Genomic DNA, 26,898 nt, shown 5'->3' with positions numbered 1-26,898 from the left:
CCCCAGAGAGAAAGCGCGGGTCGCCCCAGCGGCTTCTCGGCTCCACTTCCCCTTCTCCGGGCAGCCAGCAGATTAACCCAGGTGCCTGCTCCCCGAGCCAGGCCACCACTGCCCAGCTGCGCTCCACCGCGCAGACTGAGCCCCGCGGGAGCACCCCCTCCGACCCAACGCCGCCAGGGGGCCCCGCACCGCCACGCCGGCCACACTTCACTGGCTCCATCCTGGGGTGCCATGTCGCCCACAGATACCAAACTCAGACCTGGGAAAGGCTCACTTTCCACAGGTGAGGCAACGGCTCACGCCGCTCACCTCGTCCTGGAGAGGATTCATTCCTCTCCCCATGAGGGTCCCTCTAGGGCCCTCCAGGGAGGTCAGAACGTCTTCTGATCCTCCTGCCCGTAGCCTTCATGGTGTGTCCACCAGGCGTCTTCGGGCATCAATTCCATGAGGGGTTTTACGTCCCTCCAGAGCGCTCACACACCTACCGCGGCCAGTCAGACTCTCCGGATTGGGGTCCCTCATGGTCCTGGGTGGGGATTCCGGACGAGTTCCCCCATATGTTATGCCCAGACTTCGTGATCCCCCAAGGACCACCAGGGAGCCAAGTCCGATGCAATAAACAAAAGAGCCTTCACCATGCTAGCATGTGCTCCTCCCACCCACGCCGGCAGCATGGCGGAAGAGAGCGAATTTCTCCCAGTCCAGGGGTTTTGAGGGCCAGGGATAACTCCGCCCTGCGGGGTGGAGTCGGGAGCTCATCCTTGCCCCGCCCTGCCCTCTCAGCCACCTCTAGGTGAAGAGTGCTGTTGCATTAAGTACATTCCCATTATGGTGCCACCGTCACCTCCATCGTGAGCTCCTCATTCTCCCGGACTGAAGCACCGTGCCTGTTAAGCACGCCCCCCCCCCCTCCCCAGCCCCATAACCTCCGTTCGTTCTGTCTGAGTTTGATGGCTAGGTACCGCATGTAAGTGGAATCATACAGGATTTGTCCTTTGTGTCTGGCTCATTTCCCTTAGCATGATGTCCTCAGGGTTCACCCATGTTGCTGCATGTGTCCGAATTACAACTTGATTTAAATGTTCTTTCTTATGTTGAGCTGGGATCCATCTTAGGGCGGCATTTCTGACTCGCCCAGACCCCCCTCTGGGAGCAGAGAACGAAGGAGAGAGTGTCGGGGTGCCACCCAGGGACCAGGCTGAGGAAGCAGCAGGTCGGGGTCTGACCGTGGTGCGTGGGGTGCAGCTGTGCTCCTGGCCGAGGCCAGCGCCCCGGAGGGTGTGCTCCCAGCCTGTTCACCCTCCCTTCGGCTGGTGCACCCAGGGAAATGCCACCGCCGGTCCCATCTGGCGGTTAGTTCCCTGGAGCGGCCACAACAAAGGACCGCGACTTGGTGGTTCAGAACAACAGAGACTTGGTCTCTCACAGTCTGGAAGCCACAAGTCTGTGGGGCCTGCTCCCCAGACAGGCTGTGGGGAGCCTTCTTTCTCTGCCTCTCAGCTCCCAGGGCTTATGGCTGCGGGACCCCTCCCATCCTTGCCTGTCTCCATCGCCTTCTGTGTCCTTACAAGGACACCCGTCTCTGGGGTGAGGGCCCACCTGGGTAATCTAGGACGTTCCCATCGCGAGATCCTTAGTCACATCTGCAAAGACCCTTTTTCCAAAGGTGGTCACATTCAAGGTCACATTCAGGACGTGGACATGTCTTTGGGGGCCACACGGAGCCCCCGCCTCCCACACCTGTTTCTGCACGCGGTGTGGGGGTGGGCCCCGGCGTGCCCGCTCCCCTGGGCACTCTTAGGGCTCTGCCCTTCCTCCAGAGAGCCCGCACCTGCACCAGCCCCTTCCCTCTGAGGCTGGCTTCCCCCCTGAGCGCTTCCCTCCTCTCTCCTCTCTCCTGGGAACCCTCCCCGTCCCAGGCAAGCTAGCGTAGGGGAGGGACAGGGTGTTGAGTCACTGGCTCAGGCCTGTTCCCCAGACCCGTACCCTGCAGCTGTGTGATGCTTCAGGACTGCAAGAGGCAGCCTGCCCCGCCTGCCGCCCCTGGGCCAGGCGGCTGCCCCGGTGACGGTGATGGTGAGGTGATGGTGACAGTGATAGTGATTACCGCCCAGGAGCAGCTCTGTGCAGGGTGGGCGGTGTCACATCCCAGCTGTCCACCTTCCTTCGCTGTGAATACTTAATGCTCGCTGCCGCCCCCTGCCCACCCCCCGCCCCCTGCTGCAGAAGCTGTGGGGCTCTGGGGGGGGGGAGGAGGGGGGAGGGGGTGGAGACAGATACAAGCTCATTGCCGGGGGGCCTTCCTCCTGGGAAGGGGTTAAACCCTGAGTTTAGGAGGGAAGGGGAGTGGCTGTGGTTTAAATTAGCCTGACAGCCTCCTGTGGCTTCCCTCCCTGTCCCCTCAAGTTCCGAAGTCAGGCACAAACCTCGGAAAAGGCTGAAAACAATCGGTGAAGTGGTCCGAGAGCCTCCCCGAGCTCTGAACGGTGGCGTGGTTCTGGCTCCCCAGGAACCGAGGCCCCAGAGGCAGGGCCTCTTTCTTCCTCAGTCCGAGGAGCACAGTGGCCGTCAGCCGGCCCCTCTGCACATGAGGGAAGATTTGGGGGAGAGTGTTGCTTCTGCCTTCTCCACATGCCTCCCCCTTCTCCCCCTCTTACCTCCTACCCCCTTCTCCCCCCACTCCCCCCGAGAGAAAGCGGCTCACGGAGTCACCGCCGCAGCCGGGGAGAGGGTCAAGCCGCGGCCACCAGCCGTCCCGCACGCCCAGTGTCTGGCCACGGAGGAGGAAAGCCCTGGAACACGGACGCTGTTGTGGGTGCCATGGACTCCATCCAGGCGCTGGCGCTCCTGGCACCAGCCCATCCCTTGGTGAATCGGGGGCTTGCCAGCCGGCACCGCCTAAACAGGCACACGATGCCTTTATCACTGTCTTCTCTCGGGAAGTTTGGGGGTTAGGGATTCTGTGCCACAATGTGATCTGTCAGAGTCCTCGTGACAGACACAGCGTGCCCCTGACAGACAGAGTGTGGGCGACTGGCGGGAGATTGGGTCTCCCTGGACGCGCCGCCTTCAAGGGTGAGCCAGTGGGAAAGCTCTGGGCGCTTCCCGGTGCTGCGAAGTGAACCCGGCGCCCGAAAATGACCTACGTGGGGTCCGCAAACCTTGGGGAGGGGGACGCGGACAACAGGGCAACAGGAAAAGGGAGATTAATGAGCAAAGTAAGAATCTCGGGGTGTGACATGGAGCCCACATGCAGAGGCAGCGGAAGTCCAGTGGATGCTGCAGAACAAGAGGTGAGCGATGGGGAGGAGACGAGACCCCGCGAGGGTGCGCTGGGGGAGGGCAGGAAAGACCAGGTCCAGAGACGCTGAGCCCGCACCGCTTTTGCTGGAGAGACAGGCTGTAAGGTCCATGTTGGTAGATGGAAAGCCCCAACGCTGAGGGTGAATTTAAAACAAACATCTGCAACGTTTTTAATGACCATGTGTGCTGGCAGAAAAAGTGTCCCGATTCACGTTGCCCCTACCCTGTCCCCTCCTGTCTCAGGAGGCAGCCTGTGTTTGCCTGACAGGGTCTTGGAATGTTTTATTCTTCAAATTGTGGCATAATACACATCACAAAATTTACCATCGGAAGAAGCATTTTTACAGTTCAGAGTTAAGTATACTCACCTAGGGGCCCGGTGCACGAAATCGTGCATTGTAGGGTCCCTAGGTCTGGCCAAAGATCAGGGCCGATCTGTGGGGTGACTGGCGGAGATTGCCCCCCACCCCTGCTGGCACCCACCTTGGCTGGCCTGGGGCCTGCAGGTGGGGGCAGCTCCTGTATTGAGCATCTGTCCCCTGGTGGTGAGTGTCTGTCATAGCGACCAGTTGTCCCACTGTTGGTTGAGTTGCATATTAGGCTTCTATTATATAGGATTGTTGTATGACCCATCTCCAGAACTCTTTTCATCTTGCACAACTGAAATTCTGTGCCCATTGAAATTCTCTGCCAGCCCGTCTCCCTGGCAGCCCCCACTTACTTTGTGTCTGTGAATGTGACTGGTCCAGGTACCTCATAGAAGTGGAATCATCCTTTTGTGACTGACCCATTTCACTTAGCATAAGTCCTCAGTGTCTTCTATGTCATATGACATAGCATGTGTCAGATTTCATTTTTTATGGCTGAATAATATTCCATTGTATGCATAAGGCACCACATTGTGTTTATCCCTTTACCATAGAAGTCAATGGACAGCAACTTGGGTTGTTTCCACTTTTGGGCCATTGTGACTAATGCTGCTGTGAGCGTGGACATAGAAATAACTCAAGTAACTTTTGGGTCCCTGGTTTACATTCTTTGGAGTGTAACCCAGAGTGGAAGCTTGTGTTTAATTTTTTTAAATAAATCTTTATTGTTCATATTATTACAAATATTTCTCATTTTTCCCCCCTCCATTGCTCCCCTCCACCAGGTTCCCACCCCACCCTCTGCCCTCCCCCCCATTGTCCTCATCCATAGGTATTTGTTCAGGCTCTTCCCGCACCCCCCACTCTCCTTTTCCCCTAGAATCGTCAGTCCACTCCCCTTCCATACCTCTGATTTTATTATATTCACTAGTTAATATTTTTCATCAGGTTTTTTGTGGGGTTTTTTTTTACTTTTTTTCATATATTTTATTGATTTTTTACAGAGAGGAAAGAGTTACAGAGAGTTAGAGTTAGAAACATCAGATCAGCTGCCTCCCGAACCTCGCCTGGCTGTGCACAGGGCCCCGATGGCGATGGCGGGATCTCGAGGGGACCCTCCGACGATAGCCAGGTGGCCGTGGCCAGGGAGACGCCAGGAGGACCAGACCCGCCCTTGGGATCCACAGGCCTGGCCGCCCCGTCTCCATGTTCGCACGCCTCACGGTGCTCCCCGCAGACGGGGTGTTCATCAGGTTTTTTAATTCCCTTGGCTTTTAGTTTCACTTGTTGATAGTTACGTATTTGTTGATCATAATTTTTATCTATATCTTCTTCCTCTTCCTAAAGAACCCCTTTCAGCAATTCATATAATTCTGGTTTGGTGGTGATGAACTCCTTTAGCTTTTTTTTATTAGTGAAGCTCTTTATCTGGCCTTCGATTCTGAGTGATTGCTTTGCTGGATAGAGTATTTTTGGCTGTAGGTTCTTGCTATTCATCACCTTGAATATTTCTTGCCATTCCCGTCTGGCCTGCATGGTTTCTGCTGAGAAATCAGCTGACAATCCTATGGGTGCTCCTTTATAGATAACTACCTGCTTTGCTCTTGCTGCTTTTAATATTCCCGCTTTGTCTTTTGCTCTTGGAATTTTAATTATGATGTGTCTTGGTGTCCTCTTTGGATTCCTTTTGTTTGGGGTTCTGTGTGCTTCCTGGACTTGTAAGTCTATTTCTTTCACCAGGTGGGGGAAGTTTTCTGTCACTATTTCATCCAGTATGTTTTCGGTATCTTGCTCTCTCTCTTCTTCTGGGACCCCCATAATTCTGATGTTGGTTCGCTTGAAATTGTCCCAGAGGTTTCTTACACTATCTTCAACTTTCTGGATTCTCTTATCTTCTTGCTTCTGTGGAGGAGTGTCTTCTGGCTCTTTATGTTCCAAATCTTTGACTTGATTCTTGCGATCTTCCATTCTGTTTTTAGGACTCTGTATAATATTTTTTATTTCAGACAATGTATTCTTTTTTTTTTTTAATATATTTTATTGATTTTGTACAGAGAGGAAGGGAGAGAGATAGAAAGCTAGAAACATCAATGAGAGAGAGTCATCGATCAGCTGCCTCTTGCATGTCCCCTACTGGGGATATGCCCGCAACCAAGGCACATGCCCTTGACCGGAATCGAACCCGGGTCCCTTCAGTCCCCAAGCCGACGCTCTATCCATTGAGCCAAACCGGTCTCGGCTCAGACAATGTATTCTTTATTTCTTGTATATCCCTTTTTATTTCTTGTTGATCCCTTATTATTTCTAGTTGATCCCTTTTCATATCCTCATAGGTCTCATTTATTTTATCGGCCTTTTCTAGGAAACTCTTGAAAAACCTTATAAGCGTGGTTTTGAACTCTATATCCAGTTGCTTCTTGTCCTCCATTTCTTTTGTTTGTGATCTGTTTCCTTGTCTCAGCATTTTCACAGCTTCCCTGAGTTGGTAGGGTGGCTTTGTGTGCTAAGGTGTTCTATATGTTTCAGTGAGTCAGCCTCCCAGTTACCTGAGGTGGACAGTCTTGGTGTAGCCCTTTGTGGGCTGTGTGTGCAGTCTTGTTGTTAAGCCTTGCTTGTTGTTGGTATCACTGGGAAGCGTTTATCTCCAAGCCAATTGGCTATGAGGATCAGAAGTGTCTCAGCTAGGACACGCTTGAATGGAGCAGAGTCTCGGGGTGGCACAGCCAAGCTTTGGTGAATCCCGCAAGATTGGTTGCAAGTGCGCGCACCTCTTTGGTATAGGCGCAGACAAGCTTTGGATTCCTGTCTGTCCCTCCTTAGGAGAGAAAGCTAGCCACTGGAAGGGCTTCTGTGCTCCGCTTGGATGGGGCGGAGTCTCAGGGTGGTGCAGACAAGCTTTGGTCAGCCCCTCCCTACGAGGGTCTGGTTTCTGAGTCCTGCAGTAATGGCCGCTGGCTTCACACACCTCCGAGAGATCTCTGCCCACTGTCCGACAGTCTGGCCTCTCCCTGTCTGGGGCCGTCTATCAGAGCAATAGGGTGGTTCTGTTTTCCTCCCGAACAAGAAAGCCAGCCGCACATTAGCTGTCCGCCCTCTCCACACACAGGGAGTAAGCCAGTAGCGAACTCGGCCCGCCCTCTCCGCGCTCCACAAGCAAGCCAGCAGCAAAATCTGCAGCTGCCTTTTCGTGCGCATTTCTCCGCACCTTCATAGTTCCTGACGTTCAGCGTGCCTTTTCTCTCCTTCCCAGATGGTAGAGCCTCCTCTCAGCTAGCCGTCCAGCAGTTCAGGGTGATGTTTCCCCTGTTTTCCAGTTCTAAATTCAAATTTGTTGTGGTAGGCTGCATCCGGGTGTCTGCCCTATGCCGCCATCTTGGTTTCTCCTGTGTTTAATTTTTTGAGGAGTCGCCACACTGTCGTCCACAGTGATGGCACCGGTTGCCTTCCCCCTGACAGTGCCCAGGTGTGCCAGCTGCTCCATGTGCTGGGAGGGGTGGTCTGAGAATCGGACCAACCGGAGAAGGTAAGAGGATTCATATTAGGAGGGAATGGCTGAGGCTAAGCAGTTTGCAGGGTGGAGATGAGAACCGGGGAGCAGATGGGGTTGCCAACCACTGCTAGACTAAATGTCACCATGTAGTTGGAAGCTGTGAGGATTAGGCAATTGTGGCATATTGTGTGCATAGAGGTAAAGGGTAGTATATGACAGTGGTCAGCAAACTCATTAATCAAACTCGCGAGCCGCAGTTTGCCGACCACTGGACTAGGGCGTCAGTCTTTCTCTTTCTGGCTGACCTCTCTCAGCATAATGTTCTCAAGCTCCATCCGTGTTGCTCAGGTGGCGGATGTCCTGGCCGAAGGGCGTTCCATGATATTTATCACATCTTCTTCCATTCACCGGTTGGTGGGCACAGCTCTGGCTCTGCTCTGGCTCTTCGGCTTCCATGTCTGAGCTGTTGTGATCATGGGAGCACAGCTCTCCGATGGCCTGTCTTCACTTCCTCTGGATGGATCCCCTGAAGCTGGACGGATTGTATGGTAGCTCTAGTTCTGAAATTACTGAGGACTTCAAAGAGGCTCTCTCTGTGTAAGCTACATCTAATCAAAACAGAAATATTTTAAAGATTTATTTGTTTAAAATTAATAAGCTTGTCTGAGAATTTTTTATAAAAATTTTCCCTTCCTCGATCCAAAAGGAGATTTAGTGGCAACAGGGGCATGGCCACACGGTCTGCGAGTCTAACATGCGGCTCAGCAGATGGCGGGCTCTCACACCGCTGCCGGCTCCCCGGCTCCCTGGCTCCCGGCTCCGGCTCCCCGGCTCTCCGGCTCTGGCTCTGCTCTGGCTCCCCGGCTCTCCGACTCCGGCTCCCCGGCTCCCGGCTCTGGCTCCCCGGCTCTGGCTCTGCTCTGGCTCCCCGGTTCCCTGGCTCCCAGGCTCTGGCTCTGCTCTGGCTCCCCGGCTCTGGCTCTGCTCTGGCTCCCCGGCTCCCCGGCTCTGGCTCCCCGACTCTGGCTCCCCGGCTCCCCGGCTCTGGCTCCCCGACTCTGGCTCCCCGGCTCCCCGGCTCCCCGGCTCCCCAGCTCCCTGGCTCCGGCTCTGCTCTGGCTCCCCGGCTCTGGCTCTGCTCTGGCTCCCCGGCTCTGGCTCTCCGGCTCTCCGACTCTGGCTCCCCGGCTCCCTGGCTCTGGCTCCCCGGCTCCCCGGCTCCGGCTCTGCTCTGGCTCCCCGGCTCTGGCTCCCCGGCTCTCCGACTCTGGCTCCCCGGCTCCCTGGCTCTGGCTCCCCGGCTCCCCGGCTCTGGCTCCCCGGCTCTGGCTCTGCTCTGGCTCCCCGGTTCCCTGGCTCCCAGGCTCTGGCTCTGCTCTGGCTCCCCGGCTCTGGCTCTGCTCTGGCTCCCCGGCTCCCCAGCTCCCCGGCTCCGGCTCTGCTCTGGCTCCCCGGCTCTGGCTCTGCTCTGGCTCCCCGGCTCCCCGGCTCTGGCTCTGCTCTGGCTCCCCGGCTCTGGCTCTGCTCTTGCTCCCCAGCTCCCCGGCTCTGGCTCTGCTCTGGCTCCCCGGCTCCGGCTCCCCGGCTCCGGCTCCCCGGCTCCCCGGCTCTGGCTCCCCGGCTCCCTGGCTCCGGCTCTGCTCTGGCTCCCCGGCTCCCCGGCTCCCGCTCCCCGGCTCTGGCTCTCCGGCTCTGGCTCCCTGGCTCCCAGGCTCTGGCTCTGCTCTGGCTCCCCGGCTCTGGCTCTCCGGCTCTGGCTCCCTGGCTCCCCTGCTCTGGCTCTGCTCTGGCTCCCCGGCTCCCGGCTCCCGGCCCTGGCGGTGGGGTCAGCTGCAGTTTGCACGCTGTAGCGGACTCCGGCAGTGGTTGGAAAGCGGACGCCCAGCGCCCCGGGAGGCCTCAGGGGCCCCTCCACAGCCGGGAAATGCTGTCCTCACTCCTGTGTGAAGCTCTGCTTTCGCTTTGGAAAGCCACACCTCTCGCTCTAGTGTTTCTCTTTTCCTTGGAACGAGCCCCCAGCCCCGTTCTTCACGCTCCAGTCACATGGGCCCCGTCCCTGAGGGGGCGAGTGCTGGCCTCTGGCCCGGGTCCCAGGCCAGTGATGCTCGCCAAGCTGCACAGTGGCTCAGGCCCCTCGGACGTCCCGGGTTTGCTGCTGAGAAGCCGCCTGCAGCTCCTCGAGGCCGTACCGCTCAGCGCCGTCCTCAAGAAGCTGGGCTCGCCCCCGCCTGGCCCCTCCGAGGCCAGCGCCGTGTGCAGGGGCGTGTGGGGGGCCACGCTGGCTCCCATCCCTCCGGCCCATCGCGTGCGGGCCGAGCGGGCAGGGCTCTGGGAGCGTCAGTGAGGCCGTTGGTGCTAAATTGGGACAGTTATCCTGGCAAACCGGCGTGGGGAGGACCAGAGGCCGCCATGGGCCGCGTCCTCAGCACAATGCAGGTCCGAGAGCTGCACACGCATCCGGAGCCTCGGAGGGTCGGAGGAAAGAAACAGCCAGCTAACGCGGCCGCCTGTCTGGTCCCATCGGTTTCCCTGCTGGAGCCTCGGGCCTTCCGGAGCCGGTGCCCCTGGCTCCCTGGATTCGCCGGGAGGGCCGCTCGGGGCCTCAGTTTCTCCATCTGCAAACGGGGGGTGATGATGTAAATTCTGAATCAGGCGAGGACGGCACTTAGAAGGTTCAGGACGCCCCACTGGATGGAAGTCACCTGCCCCGGGACAGGGATGGGGAGCGGGTTGGGGAGGCTCTTTCTCAGCCGGAGGGCATGAAGCTTAGCACTCAGGATAGAGAACCATGTTTCTTCTTCAGAGCAATTTGCCCATTTCCAGCTCCTACCACCTTGGCTGGTGGGAAATTCAAGTGTTCTCATGTTTGGGAGTCGGCCCTTTCCTGGGGGTTGTGTGAGAATCGGGTCTTACACCGTCCAGCTACTGGCCCTGCTCTTGTCCAAGCGCAGGGCCTCGTGCTGGTGGCCGGAGTCTCAGAGGCTCCCGGCGGGACACTCCCGCCCAGCACCAGCCAGCCCCCCAGATCCTTGGCCCTCCTCAGGCTGGGGGAACCTCTGTCCCAGTGCGTTTCTTTGTTGTTGCTGAGAGTATTACATGTCCCCTCCCCGCCCCCACCCACTGACCCTTTCTAGCCCCCAGGCCTTCAGCACCCTATTGTCTGGTCCATGGTTATGCAAACAAAGTCTTTGGTTGATCTCTTCCCACCCAGCTCTGAGGTTCAGCATCTGTTCCCGCCTCTGTGCCTCTGGGTCTGTTTTGTTCATCAGTTTATCTGGTTCATTAGATTCCAATACGAGTGAGATCATGTTGTCCCTGTGGTTTCTGCCACAGTTCCCACCCCACTCCGTGTCCTCTGCACGGCTCCCTCCTCTCCCACCAGCAGGACCCACGGGACACCCTCTCTCCGGGAGCCCTGCTGGGCCTTCTTCCTGGGCCTGGCAGCTTCTGTAACCCCACAGCTCAGCGCCCCCCCCCCCCCCCAGGGCAAAGGGACACCGGGGTCAGGTCATCTACAGAGGAAGCAGGAAAAATGGCCTCCGAAGCCGGAAAAAGACAAGCTTTGTGCCCGGTGCTGTCCCCCAGCCAGGCGTTTCCAGGCCTGCCTTCTCAGGTCCTCGGATGGAGAAGCAGCCGGGCGCCTGGCCCCAATCCTCCTCCTCCTCCTCCTCCTCCTCTTTCCCTCCTCCTCCTCCTCCTCCTCCTCCTCCTCCTCCTCTTTCCCCTCCTTCTCCTGCTCCTCCTCCTCTTCCTCTTTCCCCTCCTCCTCCTCCTCCTCTTTCTCCTCCTCCTCCTCCTCCTCTTCCTCCTCCTCCTCCTCTTTCCCCTCCTCCTCCTCCTCCTCTTCCTCCTCCTCCTCCTCTTTCCCCTCCTCCTCCTCCTCCTCTTTCTCCTCCTCCTCCTCTTTCCCCTCCTCCTCCTCCTCTTCCTCTTTCCCCTCCTCCTCCTCCTCCTTCCTCTTCCTCCTCCTCCTCCTCTTTCCCCTCGTCCTCCTCCTCCTCTTCCTCCTCCTCCTCCTCCCCTTCCTCCTCCTCTTCCTCCTCCCCCTCTTCCTCTTTCTCCTCCTCCTCCTCTTCCTCTTTCCCCTCCTCCTCCTCCTTCTCCTCTTCCTCCTCCTCCTCCTCCTCCTCCTCCTACTCTTCCTTCTCCTCTTCCTCCTCCTCCTCTTCCTCCTCCTCCTCTTCCTCCTCCTCCTCTTCCTCTTTCCCCTCTTCCTCCTCTTCCTCCTCCTCCTCCTCTTCCTCTTTCCCCTCCTCCTCCTCTTCCTCCTCCTCCTCCTCTTCCTCCTCCTCCTCCTCCTCTTCCTCCTCCTCCTCCTCCTCCTCTTTCTCTTCCTCCTCTTCCTCCTCCTCCTCTTCCTCTTTCCCCTCCTCCCCCCCCCCTCCCCGCCTCCGCCTCCGCCTCCGCCTCCGCCTCCGCCTCCGCCTCCGCCTCCGCCTCCGCCTCCGCCTCCTCCCAGGGAACCTGAGCGGGGATAGCGCTGTCCGGGGAGAGGGCCTAGCCTGGCAGCCAGCGCAGGGCTTGCCTGGTGCCCAGGACGCTCTCAGATGCTTCCTGGATGGTTAGGAGGCCTCTCAGAGGGGGGCCTCCCTTGCAGGGCCGGGCTGTGTGGGAGCTGCGCTGCCTCCAGAGGTTTGGGCCTTTGGTGGGGTGTGGGGGCAGGGCAGGACCGCCCTGACCTCTCGCACCCTTCATCCTGCAGGACCTGGGCATGGAGTCGACCTCGCTGGATGACGTGCTGTACCGCTACGCCAGCTTCCGGAACCTGGTGGACCCCATCACCCACGACCTCATCATCAGCCTGGCTCGCTACATCCACTGCCCCAAGCCGGTAGGCGGCCGCGTCTGAGCCAGCGGGTCCGGGGGTGTGAAGGGCATCTTTCTGGGCAGAGCAGCTCCGTGCCCTACAAGGGCTGGTCGATGTACCCAGGCCCAGGGGGACAGGCCCCCGCGTGCAGACAGCAGAGGGCAGAGGCAGGCCGGAGGCCTGGCACCCACAGCTGAGGCTGGACCTTGGCACCATCAACACCAGTTTTGCCTGGCCATGGGTTTTAAATCCGGATTTATTGCCAAAGTTTAAAAATGCAGATACTTCACACAGTCCTATAGTCAGTGGCCCTTGGAAATGGGGAGCTCCAGCAACGGGGAGCCCGCGTTTCCGCGCTGCGAGGCCAGGGCCCGTCCTGTCGTCCATTGTGCCCTGCACAGACTGCGGCACAGAGACAGTGCTGACCCTCTCTGCCCACCAAGCCGTGGCCACTGGTCCGGCTGTGCCCACCTGGGGGCTTTTCCTTATGTGTCTGGTGGCCGCCCTGCATGGCCTCAGTCCCCACCCCAGGGGACTTATTTCACACCCAGCTCCCTCCTTGTGCCCGCTCTGGCCTGGCCCGGGTGCTGCAGGCACTGCTCAACCCCTTCAGGTGGGAGGGTCTGTCCCTCTTTTTGCTGGCCCCAGGCTGGCTTACACAGACCTGCCCAGGGGACCTGGTGGGGAGGGGCTCCATGCTGTTAGAAATAAGGCGAGCCCCCCAAGTCAGGGGTTCTGGTAGAACACAAAACACCCAGGAGCCAGGCAGGAGGGCAAACATATCTGCTTCTACGTAGAAGGGCGCACACACATGGTCTGGAAGCACACGCACACAGAGCAGGCGGGCTGCTCGGGTTTATAATCCCTGATGGACATGGCCTGTCCCTTGCTCTTGATTGGAGCTTAGGTGCACAATCTTTCACAATTGGCTAATTCAAAGGGAGGGGTTGGCCTTTGCTTTTTAAAGATGGCGGCCCCCAGGGGAGCTGCAAGCCATGTGGCCAACATGGCGGCTGTCTAAACTGTTCTTTGACAGAAAAGATGACTTGTTTTTCTCACAATGCCTTGGCTTTTCTCTTGTCTCCATCCCTTCTCTTCCATCCCTCCAATTCCAGCAGCTTCCAAAAGACGCGCTTCTCTGTGGCAGGGATGGAGTCTTCACGCAGCGGGTGCTGTGATTTCAGTAAAACCCAGACTCCTTCCCGGCCCGGCCCAGCGCCCCCTCCCCTGCCAACGCTGCTTCAGCCCTGGGGCACCTCGGCCGCAGCGCCAATCCTCTCCCAGCTGAGGAGCTCTGCTGCCCCCGGCCGCTCCTGCGCCTCTGTCTCAGGGCCCCTCGCCCAGACCTGGTGGGCTTTCCTCTGGGGCCTGGCAGCTTCTCCCGTCCCCCGGCATTTCCGGGCGCCGCCGCCAGGTCTGGGGGACGGAGAAGCAGCCGGCAGGCCGCCTCTCAGAGACCAAGGTCGGCCTTCTGCTCAGCCCTGTCTCACCCTGTTCCTCTCCTTGTCTATTTTTTTCATTTCACTCACTTGTCTCCAGAATCATCTGGCTTACTGCTCTGTTGGCTAATGTAGTGTCTGCTTTCCCCACGAGAAAACAAACGGCAAGGGGCTAGAGACAGTTCACGGGCACATCTGCACCAAGCAGAGCAACGTGACGCAGGAGACCCTTCCCACTGTGAATTTTTAAGAGCAATTATTAGGAGTCCGGGCAGGAAGAAGGAAATGAATGACATTGAGACCCCAGCAGCAGGAAGCCATTGCCAGGGGCGGCGCTGGGAGCCGGGGTGAGAGTGCCTCTTCCAGATTGGGGGGGGGGGGGGGTCCTATTGCTGCCTGACAGACCGCCTGAGGCTGAGGGCTTTACATTGCTGTCCAGTCTCCGTGGGGCAGGCACCCTAGCAGCTCGGCTGGGTGGTCCTAGCTTAGCTCTCGAGAGACACTGGCTGGCCCAGGCTGAGTACCTGGAGGCTCGACAGAGGTGGCAGCCCGCCCCGCCCCCAGGGTGGCGCGTTGGTGGTTGTTGGCAGAAGGCCTGGGCGCTTGCCTCGGGGCCTCTCCATAGGAGCCCTGAGGGTCCCCACAGCATAGCAGCCGCTGCCCCCAGAGTGGGTGACCCAGGAGCGGGCAAGGCAGACGCACAGTGTCCTTTATGACCTCGCCTGCCATCACCACCATATTCTGCCAACTGCCTAGGTCAGCCCTGAGACGGTGAGAACGGAGACTGGGCGAGGGCACAGAGCCAGAACCCCAAGGGCTGTCCGGGAGGCTGGCTGCTGCAGGCTGACGCAGGGGGGGAACAAAAGAAACGCTGACCTTTCCTCCTGCCCTCTGACCTCCCTCACACAGGCTCCGTTAGTTAGCTGAATGCCGCTGGGAGCCCTGGGCCAGGGGCTGGGTGATGCCCAGCCTTCAGAGCGCACAGGACAGAGAGTGGCCTGGGGAGAGGGGACAAACAGGAGCCCAGCACAGTCTCCAGCTGGACCACTGAGTGAGTGAGTTTAGGAATGGGTGATGGACACTGGCATCACACCGTGGAGAGCTCTGCGTGTGTGCCTGGGGCCGCGCGTGTGCCTGAGGCCGCGCGTGTGCCTGGGGCAGCGTGTGAGGTGGGTGTTGCTGTCTGACAGAGGAGACATGGGGCCTGTCCGAGCACTGGGGCCCTCGGGGGGGAGGGGGGCAGGAACACCTCGAAGAGCGTTTCTGAGAGGTCAGTCCCTCGGCACCCTTCTCCGGGGCCTCCAGCGGTGCCCACTCTCCTGACTTGCCCCGAACCCTCTCCTGCCATCTCCTTCCTTGGAGCTTCCAGTGTGGCTAGGACTCGGCTGCTCAGGCTAGGGACAGAATTTGCCCTGACACTGAGGGGCCTTGTGGGCGCTCAAGGCAGCCAAGCTCAAAAGAGGGACTAAACCTGCAAACAGTGCAGACTTCTCCCCTCTGCTACCGCCCCCAACCCACCCACTCTTCCCTGCTTTCCCGGACACGGGGACCAAGCCCATGGCTTCTGATTCACACCTCTTTCCAGGCCTGAGGAGGAAGCAGGGGAAGGGCTGATTGGCTGCGCTCTGCCAGTGCCCGCTTCTGGGCCAATCAGCTGTCGCTCGGGAGTGGCATGTGGTTGCAGGAAGGGCTGCAGCACTGTGAAAAGGGAGTGCTCAGCCCAGGCGCAGGGCGCAGGGATCTCTGATGTGCATAACATGTGCTGCTCATTGTCAGAGCCCCCAAGGTTACAGGGAGTGTGAGCTGCTCTGTACCTGAGAGGCACTTTCTCCTTCTTCCTCCCTTCCCTCCCATCCCTCATTCCCCACCTCAAGCTCTGGCTCCACTCTGGGCCAGTCCTGCTTTGTCCTGTCCTCCGCAGGATGGAGGCCTGGAGTGGGGCTGTCGGAAAGCAATGGGGTGAAGGAAAATTCGAGGGGGCTGCTTAAGTCTTTTCTGGGTGCAAGGATAGAAGCGCCTCTCCCAGGGGCATTGCAAAGCTCAGGGCCTGCTGGCAGGTTGGGAGCCCAGCCTCCTGCGAGGCCTGGAGCTTTGGATCCTGATTCCATCTTTCATGTTGTGTGGCTTACCAGTCTGTTCAGCTTCTTGATGCCCCGGTTCCTCATCTGCAAAGTGGAGCCACCAGAAGCCCTTTTCCTGGGACTGTTGTGTGTTGCAGCGCTGTGAGGAGCTCATGCAGCAATGCAGAGGCAGTGCCTGGCATACAGCGGTGGGCGCTCCAGCAATGTTGGCGGTTGTTCCCTTAGTCCAGACACGTTTGTTTAGTCAGGACTTGCGTGAGGACATGGCTTACATTTGCCTCTAGTGGCTTAGTTAGGTGACGGCATCTGCTGCCCCCATTGAGTGGAGCAGGAAACGCTGCTCCAGTCTCCAGGTCAGCAGCCGGAGCCTCGCCCTGCGCACAGCTGCCCCCTTGTGGCAGTGCCGCGCACTGGCGTTGCTTTGTCTTCTCTTTTCCCCCTATCAGGGCCCAGTTGCTCAGATTTTGGAAACCTTGGGAAGTGGTTGGAGGAGGAGCTGAAGCAGAGGGGCACGGTTCTCAGCTTTGATTTTACAGAGAAAAGGAGCGAAATATCGATTCGTTGGTCCACTTATTTATTCCTTCACCGGTTTATTCTCATACGTGCCCTGACAGAGGATCAAACCCGCAACCTTGTTCTATCTGGATGATGCTCTCACCAATTCAACTGCCCAACCAGGGCCCATTCTCAGCTTTGGAGCAGGCATTGGGGAGACTGGCAACACTCTGTCCCAGGGTCCAGGAGAGATGCCAGGCAGACCACCAGCTCTCACCCACTGGTCCTTCTTGCCTGAAACGGCTAGCTCACCAACGGCTAGCTCAGTCCACTCTTCATGCTCAGTACACCTCAGCAGCGCCTGGGGAGCACCTGGGGAGCTTTTAAAACCCGTGTGCTGGGGTTGCCCTGGCCACCCGAGGGTACGAGAGTCCTCGGTGAAGAACTGCAGCTCTAGAGCACCGTATCCATTGTCACCTCCCTTCTCCCTTTGGCCTCCCACTTGGTCTTCACCATGCCAGCCCCTCCTGGAGCCTTCGCTGGCCAGGCCCCCTCGCCGCCCTTCTCCTCGGTGCCCGGGGCTGCCCTCTTGCTTCTCTGACTGGCCGCCACCCCTCCGTGTCCAGTATGCCTCTGCCCTTCGGTGCTGCAGCTGTCTCCCCGCCTTTCCCGCGCTCACTTCCAGGCCGGGACTTCCATCAGATCCGACGGGCCTCCCTTGAGCCCAGCCCCTAAGTTCTTCACGTCTCCCAGCTGGAGATGGGCCGGGCATTCCTCCTGGTTCTTGTCCAGAGCCTCTCGCCAAAGCCAAGACCCCCCTCATCCTCCCTGCCCCTCCCCTCCGTCCTGTGCGTGGTCAATCGCGTGTGGTGGCCTCCGTCACTTCAGCCATTGCATGGGCCCAGCAGGGGTGCCCAAAACACATAAGCAGATGAGCCTGGCCCTGAGTCGCCCTGTCTGCCTCCAGTCCACCCCTTTCTCCGTCTCCCCGTCAGAGGGACGGAGGATGCAAAAGTGGTGCTGTCTGCCCTGCAGGAATCCCTCTGGCCCCCATGGTGGAGCCCTGCCCGCTTCAGCACCATTTTTCCCCAACACACACCCTATGTCCAGACTCAGCAAGAAACGAAGTCTAGGAACCTACAGGTTGTAAATGCATTTGCCCGGAGTGACAGGTGACATCTGTTTCTCTCACAGGCAGCCTCAGGCACTCAGAAGAGGTGAGGTTTGTAGAGAACCAGACCAGAGGTTTCCTTTAAACCAGATTCATTCTGTCTCGGGCCTGCCTCCGTCTGCTGATTCTTGTACATACGTTCACCGCTTCAGACACTCGGCTCCCCTCTTCCAACTCCTCTGTCTCTGGTCTCCCTCCCTCAGAGTCTTCTCTTGCCTTTTCATCAGCCTTGGCCCGCTGAGCCTGTTTCCTCCTCTGTGAATGGGGATAATGAAAGCATGTGCTACACCAGGGTGTTGTGTCTGTGCACTAATTCAGGTTACAGACAACAGCAGCGTGGGCCAAGGCGGTAGCTGTGGAAGTGGTGAGAAATCAGGCTCCAGATTGTCACCTGCCCCACGCCTACAACACCCTCCACACCCCCACGCCCCGGACAAGTGTCACTAATCCATCTGCTCTTAAAGCCGGCTCAAACCTGAGCCTGGGCAGAAGTACGCTTCCTCCTTCACCCTGCCGAAGTTCTGTGTTTGTGCTACGTCTGCAATACAGCGCCATATTTTTTAATTTTTTGTTAATCCTCACCTGAGGATATTTTTTCCACTGATTTTTAGAGAGAGTAGAAGGGAGGGAGGAGGAAGAGGGAGAGAAACATCCATGTAAGAGACAGACACTTCGATTGGTTGCCTCCTGCACGCGTCCCAACCGGAGCTGGGGTTCGAACCTGCACCCATGTCTGTGCCCTTGACAGGGAATCAAACCTGTGACCCTTCAGTCTGAGAGTTGACACTAACGACTGAGCAACCAGCCAGGGTTACAGCCCAGTATTGATTCGGCAAGCATTCCTGGAGAGCATACTGTGTGCCCAGCTATCCTCAGAGCACTTCACAAGTAGTGATTCATTCCATCCCCTGTGAGGTTGGTACTGTTATCCCTTTACAAGTGAGGATCAGAAGCACAGAGGTCAAGGTATTTTCCCAAGGTCACATAGGAGATGACAAAGCAAGGATTTGAATCCACAGTTTGGTGCCATGTTCATCCTCTTAAATGACTCAATGTGCTGCTCCTCTGTTAGCAGAGTGAGGATGACTTATACTAATAATCTATACTAATAAACGGGTAATATGCCAATTAGGGTGGGCGTCTTCCAGACTTCCATCTGCACAAAGCCACAGCGGCCGTGAAGCCGGGGCTCAGGCAGCCATGGGTCCTGATGGCTTCGAGGCCCAGGGCTCAGGCCTAGCAGCCACCGCAGCCGGCAGTGGCAGCAGCAGCGGGGTGATGGGGGTGGTGCCTTCTGATCAGCCTAGTCGCCTCCTGCAGAGGGGCCTGAGGGAAGCAGGCCTAAGCCATCAGTAGAATATCCCCTGACTGTGAGAGGGGGCCGGTCTGGCTGAGAGGACTCTCCCCCTCCCCCCAGCCCAGTGCACAAATTTTCATGCACCAGGCCCCTAGTAATGATAATAAAAGCCAAGCTGGCTTTTACCAAGGGCTCACTCTGCCGGGTGCAATGCTGAGCCCTGGGCCTGGGTTACCAGCTACCCCTCCCCACACCCACATTGCTGTCCCAGGTGGGTCTCATCCCAGCCCTGGCACGCTGGCCCCAGCCTGTCTGGTGAGAGCACACACTCACTCTCCCAGGGCTCTGGCTGTTAGTTGATTTAACTTCCCTTGGGATGGAGTTGGAGTCGCTCTGGAATCTCTCCGCTGCCTTCTTTAATCCAGGGTGTTCGTATGCTAGGGCGGCCGTGAAAAAAACACCACTTACACAATAGGAACTTATTTCTCCCAGTTCTGGAGACCAGAAGTCCAAGTTCAAGGTGTCTTCAGATTCCTTTCCTCTGAGGTCTCTCTCCTTGGCTTATAGATGGCCATCTTCACAACGTCTTCCCTCAGTTCAAGTCTGCGTCCTAATCTCTTATGAGGACACCAGCCACTGGGTCAGGGCCCACCCACAAGACCTCATTTCACCTTAATTCCTCTTTAAAAAAGTCACATTCTGAGGTATTAAAGGTTGGGGGCGGGGGAGGCCCAACCAGTGTTGCTCAGTTGGCTGAGCATCATCCTGTGCACCAGGAGGTTGACGGTTCGATTCTCAGTCAGAGCACATACCTGAGTTGTGGGCTGATCCCCAGGTGGAGGCATGTAGGAGGCAGCCGATCAGTGATTCTCTCTCATTGATGTTTCTATCACTCTCTCCCTCTCCTTTCCTCTCTGAAATGAATAAAAACATTTTTTTAAAAAAAAGAGTTTTAGAAGGACACAATTTAGATCATAACCTCAGGGTCTCAAACTCAAACACTGATGAGCCAGACAGGTAACAGATGAATGAACTGGGCTGGGGAAGACATGCTCCTTCCTTCTTTTACTTTCCCACTTTCATCCTGGGTAAGGGACATGGTGACAGTGTCTCACTCTCCTCTGTCCGGTGCGAAGTACAAAGCAAGGACGTTTGCTCATGGCTGCGACCTCAGCTCCGAGGACAAGTGTCTGGCACCAGGTGCTTGGTAAGAATTTGTTGAGCAAGTGAAGGAGCAGAATGGCCCTGAGTGCAGGGGAGTGGCCGGGACCAGAGTCCTGCTAAGGGATCAGCTGGCAACTCGGCCCCAGTGAGTTGTCGGATCACCTGGCATCCCGACTTTTCTATAAAGCTCCAGTTTTCAATCACAGCAACTAATTCGCGAAAACTGAAACCATCATGCAGGTCGTTTTAGCCACTGCCCTCTGCGAAGGGCACCCACCTCGAGCCAGAGGATCAGCGCCCCAGCTCAGCCTGCAGGACAGGAAGCTGGAGGTGGGGCTGGGCTTTCACACACACACCCTGTGGTTGCTCTGCAGGAAGGCGATGCCCTAGGCGCCATGGAGAAGCTGTGCCGGCAGCTGGCATACCACCTCAGCCCCCACTCCCAGTGGAGGCGGCACCGGGGGCTGGTGAAGAGAAAGCCACAGGCCTGGTGAGTCACCATCTGCCCGTCCCACTGCCCAGGCTCCTTCTCCAAGGGCAGCGCAAGGACAGCCTGTCAGGCTGGCTGTGTGGCACAGCACCCTCCCAGGGCGTGGGTGAGGAGCAGAGTGGGAAGGCTGCCTTGAGCGGCAAGCAGGAGAGAGCTCAGTGGTGGGCCTTCCAGGAGGCAGGGCCCTCTGTGGGGTAGGAGCTGGGCATGTGGCTCATTCTAATGGACGGCGGGGGGGGGGCATGAGTTTCTAATTCCCGGCGCAGTGAACGTGGGCACGCTCACTCACTGAACCCCCAGTGCCTCCTGGTTATCCCCCTCGGGAGACCCAGCCCCCAAGCACATCCCTGGCTCATGCAGAGCGAGAACCCTCAGGGGGTGTGGCCCCTGCAGACTGGGGAGAGGAGGGCACAGGGACACAGACCCTGTAGCCATGGCAGGAAGTGGATGCAAGGGAGCCCGGAGGGAAGACTTCCTGGGGGGGGACGTGGCCGCGGCCAGAGCCCCGCGTGCCCAAGGCTGCCGTGGGCTCGCCCGCCAGGCCTGCAGCTGCGGAGGAAGGACTGCCCCTCCCTGAGAAGGGGCTCCTTTCCCTTCCAGACACCCCCACCCCCAAGCGGGAGGGGCGGGGGAGGAGCAGGTGGGTCCTGGGAGGCCTTCCCAAGTGGAGGCAGTGAGGCTCCCCCTGGCGGGGGCAGGGGCTGCTGTGCAGACAGAGAGGACTGGAGAACCCTGGGACCTGGAGTGCCAGGACACTTGGTGAGCTAGCTGTTTAGGTCTGAGGAGCTGGAAATGTGAGCTCTGCCGGAGTCCAGGGGCCTCTTCTGTCTCCCCAACTCACATGCATGCTCAGTCCACTCTTCATTCAGCTTTGCACCTCTAAGGCGCCTTCTGGTCACACTGCGTGAGATGCAAGCAGGGCCTTACGTGATGGGTCCCCAGCTCCTCATCCTCTCCCCTCCCACTCTCCTGTGCCCCTGCCACGCTTTCCTTCTTGCCGGTTCAGACACACCAAGCTCTTTCCAACCTCGGGGCCTCTGCACTTGCACCTCCTCTGCTGGAACTCTTCCAACCCTCCTGATGGCCTGCTTGTTCTGCTCTCAGCTCAGAGGTTACCTCCATGCCCCTCCCCCACCCCAGCTACTCTCTCACTTGACTCTCAGGTTATCTTGTTTGTTGTCCAACCCCTCTCCAGCAGAATAAAAACAGGAGTCTTATCCATCTTGTTCACATGGCCTTGGTGCCCAGGGCCGTGCCTGGCACCTAAGCTGACCAAGGTAGGGGCTGTTACTGTTGCTATTTGGCCACAATCGACCAGCTGATAAGTGGCAGGGCCAGATCCACACCCCAGGCTCAGGCTGTTAACCACCCACTTCCTATTTCCCTGCTGGCATAGGCCTGCTTTATTAATGACATGAATGAGAATTACAGCCAACACTAAATCACCCTAAACCAGGTCGGCAAACTCATTAGTTAACGGAGCCAAATATCAACAGTACAACGACTGAAACTTCTTTTGAGAGCCTAATTTTTTAAACTTAAATTTCTAACATCACTTCTTCAAAATAGACTCGGCTAGGCCATGGTATTTTGTGGAAGAGCCACACTCAAGGGGCCAAAGAGCTGCATGTGGCTCATGAGTCGCAGTTTGCAGACCACAGCCCTAAACAATGACAGCTGTGTTCCGGGCCCTTAGATGTCAGCCTGAGAGCTTCACCTGCAAACGCCCTGCACTGGGCCTCTCAGCATCAGGAGGTCCCGAGCACAGAGGATAGGGGTTCGCCTGCTCAGGCTGCTGCTGCTACTGTGTGCAGGCTGTTACCACCGCCCCCTCCCCTCCTGAGACACCTGGAAACGGGGAGCTGTGGCCAGAGCAAGGAGCAGGGGAAGAGCGAGCAATGGCAGAAGACAGGGAGCAGAGAGCACTCGGCCACCAGGGTCAGCAGCTCCCACCGGGCGGGCAGCCGGCTGCTGTCATCTGGGAATCTCCCTAAGGATCGCCATCCGATGGGGAAGATGGCCTTAATACAGGAGGTCTCAGAGATCAGCTCAGGTGATTGTCAGCAGCAAATATATTTATTCATCACCCAAACAAGGCACTTTTTAAATGCTTTGCATTTATTATCTTCAGATAACAACCCTGTAGCACTCAACTAGCTCATTTTTTCCAGAAAATAACTGAAGAGCAGAAAGGTTAAGGACCTAATGTCAAGGTCACACTCAAACCCAGGCATGTGGCTTGAGTGCACCTTAGTCACTGCAGAAGCACTTGAGCTTTCCCTGTGGTCCCTCTGGCCAGCGGGCACTGCCAGGCCAGATGTGGGGTAGTGCTGGGAGGCTGGGGTCTGTTCCCTCCCGTTACCTAACCTGCTTGTCTCTCCTCCTCTTCAGCCTCAAGGCTGTCCTGGCTGGAAGCCCTCTGGACAACACGGTGGACCTGTCGGGCATCCCGCTGACCTCCCGCGACCTGGAGCGGGTGAGCAGCTACCTGCAGCGCTGCGGGGAGCAGGTGGACAGCGTGGAGCTGGGCTTCACGGGCCTCACCGACGACATGGTCCTCCAGCTGCTGCCGGCACTCAGCACGCTGCCCCGCCTCACCACGCTGGCCCTCAACGGCAACCGGCTGACCCGAGCGCTGCTGCGCGACCTCACCGACACCCTCAAGGACCCCAGCAAGTTCCCCAACGTCACGTGGATTGACCTGGGCAACAACGTGGACATCTTCTCCTTGCCCCAGCCCTTCCTGCTAAGCCTGCGCAAGCGCGCCCCGAAGCAGGGCCACCTCCCCACCATCTTGGAGCTGGGCGAGAGCCCCGGCTGTGTAGAGGCTTGGGATGGAACAGTGGGCCAGGAGGACCCTGCAGGGGACCATGAGGCCCCCCCTAAAGACCTTGAGGACGGGGATCCTGCAGGTCCAGCTCAGACGTGACATGGAAGTGGGGCCTCACCAGGTAGTCCTTGTGGGTTGCGATGGCTGAGGCAGAGTAACGGCTACCGACAGCCCCGCCTGTGGAAGCCCCATCAGAGAATCCAGGGAAGGGTGTGCTCCTCACTGTCCACCATACCATCTCCGTTATCTTTGTTTGGCTCGGAGCAGTCATCCCTGGCTCAAGAGTCCAGCCCTAGGCCTCCCCACGTACAGGTTGGCATGCTGGAAGCTTGAGCTGTGAGCACATGTAGTTGGGGCCTACATCCAACCTAGGACTTTCTGATTTTACACTCGAAGTTGTTCAGGGCAGCAAACTCCAGCCAGATGCTGTGTGCTCAAGGCAGGTTGGCATCTTGGCACCCCATCTGAGTGGCCCTTGGGGTAGGGAGCCGGGGCTGCTGGCTGCGGGATTCCAGGAGCAGTTGGCCTCCTCGTGAACCCCTGGGCTCCTTGTAACGGACTTGTCTCAGCCCTTTACCCCATGATTCCAGAGTCCTGGCCATGCGACCAGCCACCAGCCTTCAATGTAGAACATCCTAAACCGTCTGGAGCAGATGGGGACGTCCTGTGGAACCCCCCACAAACCCCAAGACTGTTTAACAGACTTTTCCATGGGTTGTTCCAGTGTTGCTAGTAAGGGCGCATTTCCAGTACTGAGTCTCCCAAAAGCTGTCATGGAAGGTTCTTATCAAACACCCAGGGCTGGAATGCAGATCCGGTCCCTTATAAGACAGCCATAAGGCAAAGAAAGTTTCCATCCATCCTTAACCAAGCTTTTAAAAATCCTTTCTAAATAAAAATAGCAAATCCTAGGAACCAATCTTGAGCCAGAGAAAATCACGTCAGGTGCCTGATGTTACTTCCTCAGGCCAGAGGACTAGCTAGTGCAGCCCCACAGGCCAGTAGGCAAAATGCCAACACAGGCAGACAAGGGGGGGACAGGCACAGCACACTTTAGAGGTTACTAGAAGGCCAGGACTCTGTGGATGCTTTGGTGCCCTGGGACTTACAGCTTAGACCATAGGGAAGTTGACAAGTGCTGGACTGACTGCTAATGTTTTCCCTGCAGTGACCAAGTTTAACTTTCTACAAATACACATGTAAGAACCAACACCCTTATTGTCTATAGTAATTACATAGATACTAATTTCAGGAGGAAGCTGCCAACCCTTGCCTAATATGACAAATGAGTAAGGGACACAATGGTGATGACACCAAGGTGCTTGTCCTACTAATAGGTGGTCAAAGCCCATTTCTTGGCCCTCATTGGCAAGACTGGCCTGATAATCAGCACAAAGCAAGGCTTTTTTAAAAATATATATTTTTATTGATTTGAGAGGAAAGGAGATGAGAATCATTGGTTGGCTGCCTCCTGCACACACACCCCCAACTGGGTATCAAGCCTGCAACCTGGCCACATGCCCTTCAGTCTGCAGGCCGATGCTCTGCCCACTGCACAAACCAGCCGAGGCAGGGTGAGCCTTTCACCAAACGAGAAGCCTAGGTTTCTGTCTGGAGTCCAAACTGATGGTGACTGATTACTGGTCCTTGGAACTTCAAATTCTGCCTCTGCTGCAGCATGGCTGACCATCCTCTGGAAAAACAGCCTGCAAGGAACTAAGTATCAGTCACATGTACTACTCCAAAAGCAGTCCCTCACAGAATAGGATATCTTCAGAAAACCGTAAGTTCACCACCACACAATCTGCCGGTAATTCCAGCTATTTTTGGTGATTTCATCATTTGATATCCTTTTCTGCAAGTTAATATAAACAGAACTAGCCGCTCATTCATTGACCATGGGGCACTCACTGTCCAGATGGAATCTTACCTCTTCCAGGGTAAGCTGAGCTGCTGCCCCACCACCAGCTTTGGCCTGCCCAGGTCACACTCCTCAGCAGGCGGCCTGGGGAAGGAATACCAGTCAGCAGATGCAGTTCTGATCACAAGTCTCAACTACAAACTGAAGTCCAATAAGTCCTATTTGGCTTCTTAAACATTACAAACCTAAGGCTATCATCTTTTAGAATGAAGAAAATCACATGTTAGAGCAGAAAAGCAATTTTCTCAGGATTATACATCCACAAAGTGAAAAAAAAAGAACTCCAGGGTATGCTCTGCCCTCTGCTCCACTGCCATATATGACCTAGTTTTACTTCACTGGACTCAACTACCAGCTAAGCATGCTCACCCACTCACCTCTCCAGACCAGCCAGTGCGACTCACTGCAGTCCTCAGCTCCTGCCAGTTCGTTCATTTGCAACGTGGGTGAATATAGAAAGCAAGGGTCAGTCCCGACCAACTGACGCCTGGGCACCAGCCACCTGAGCACGTGTTGACTGCAGTCAGCCCGGAATTATCGTCAGTTATCGCTTCTGACGGCACTTCCTATGGGTGATTTCATCAGAGCAGTCAAGCCCCTCACCATCCCAGTACTGCTCCATGTTGACTGAGCCAGGAGACATTTTAATGGAGTTTATACATATAGCTGCGATTTAAATGGTTCCGTTTAGGGGCAAGGATCTCCTAGCCATTGCAATTATGCAATGAGGTAGTGCATAATAAACTTGAAACAAGACACCCGAGTCCCATACTAAGCCCGCTGCCTAGGCCTCACCGCAGGGCGGCGCCGCTCCTCCTGGCCCTCTTCCGTGGGTGTGCTGTCGAAACAGTAAGAGGGACACGCATTTAGGGCGGATCCTGCTCGTTATCACCACTAAACTATCGAGGTTCAGCGACTGCGGTCAGATAATGTGAAAATCGTCAGTTATCGCATCAGACGGCACTTCCTAATGTCAGTATCATCAGGGCAGTCGACCACGTCTTGAGCCCATTAAACGCCACCCACGTGTAGCGCCCTTGGGTGCGGGGCCCCGGCTTACCGAGTTCTCTGGGGTTCGCTCACTCCCAACGACGAGCCAAGGGGTCCCGGCCTTCGGCGACCTCAGGCTCCGGGGGCGGCGGGCCTGCGGGGCAAGCACGTGCCGCCGCCGCGGCCCGGCTGCGTGCGCGGCCCCGCACGGCGCCGGTCCGAAGCCCCCGGGGCGCCGCCCGCCGCCCTCCAGTTAAGCTCCCCGGAAACATCTCCCAAACCTGACAAAGGCACCAGCTCGCTTGCCCTCGACACCGGCTCCCGGCGCCAGGGTTTGGAACAAACCAACCCACAGCAGCCGCGGAGAAAAGGCAGCTCCTGCCGCGGCCCGGGCCCTTAAGGAGCTGGGACATTCCACTCCGCACAGAGCGGGGGGACACCGGCCGCACTCAGGGCCCTTCCGCCTGTTCTACAGCCGGCGCGGTCCACCGAGCCACCCCCCGCCCGCGGAGCTGTGGTTCCTTCCGCGGCCCCCCCCGCCCGCGGAGCTGTGGTCCCTTCCGCGGCCCCCCCCGCCCGCGGAGCTGTGGTCCCTTCCGCGGCCCCCCCCGCCCGCGGAGCTGTGGTCCCTTCCGCGGCCCCCCCCGCCCGCGGAGCTGTGGTTCCTTCCGCGGCCCCCCCCGCCCGCGGAGCTGTGGTTCCTTCCGCGGCCCCCCCCGCCCGCGGAGCTGTGGTCCCTTCCGCGGCCCCCCCCGCCCGCGGAGCTGTGGTCCCTTCCGCGGCCTCCCCCGCCCGCGGAGCTGTGGTCCCCTCCGCGGCCGCGGAATTCTGGGTCCGAGGCGCGCGCGGTCCCAGCCTGCGCGGGGCCGGGGAGGCGCGCCGGGGGCGGGGCCGGGCGGTCGGTGGGCGCGCAGGGATGGGGAAGGCGGCGGAGGGGGCTAGGGCGGCGCGCGGGTTGGAGTTGGGGTGGTGGGGGCGCCGGGGCCGCCTTGAGGTCCCGCCCCGGCCCCTGCCCCGCAGCGTGACTCTGAGCAAAGTGCTCCTCTGTCAGG

The 26,898-nt window shown here is 57.9% G+C and overlaps 2 protein-coding genes across 4 annotated transcripts in view; one reads left to right on the top strand and one right to left on the bottom strand.

Moving 5' to 3' along the window:
* LRRC75A (leucine rich repeat containing 75A) overlaps window positions 1–26,688 on the top strand; it is a 52,709-nt gene extending 26,021 nt beyond the window's left edge. The window contains exons 2-4 of one of the 2 annotated variants that reach the window (XM_084861531.1): window positions 11,864–11,992; window positions 19,990–20,105; window positions 22,497–26,688. In XM_084861531.1, coding sequence (XP_084717657.1) covers window positions 11,864–11,992; window positions 19,990–20,105; window positions 22,497–23,034 — 783 coding nt within the window. In that variant the 3' untranslated portion in view covers window positions 23,035–26,688. The remainder of the gene's footprint in view (window positions 1–11,863; window positions 11,993–19,989; window positions 20,106–22,496) is intronic. The other variant, XM_084861532.1, reaches the window with a different exon arrangement.
* PIGL (phosphatidylinositol glycan anchor biosynthesis class L) overlaps window positions 5,738–26,898 on the bottom strand; it is a 181,226-nt gene continuing 160,065 nt past the window's right edge. For both annotated transcript variants that reach the window (XM_084861596.1, XM_084861595.1), the window contains one exon: window positions 5,738–5,910. The gene's annotated coding sequence lies outside the window, so the exon portion shown is untranslated. The remainder of the gene's footprint in view (window positions 5,911–26,898) is intronic.

Source organism: Pipistrellus hanaki (assembly GCF_964339955.1).
Source record: "Pipistrellus hanaki genome assembly, chromosome: 16".
NCBI lineage: Eukaryota > Metazoa > Chordata > Mammalia > Chiroptera > Vespertilionidae > Pipistrellus > Pipistrellus hanaki.
This window is presented reverse-complemented; position numbering and strand designations above follow the sequence as displayed.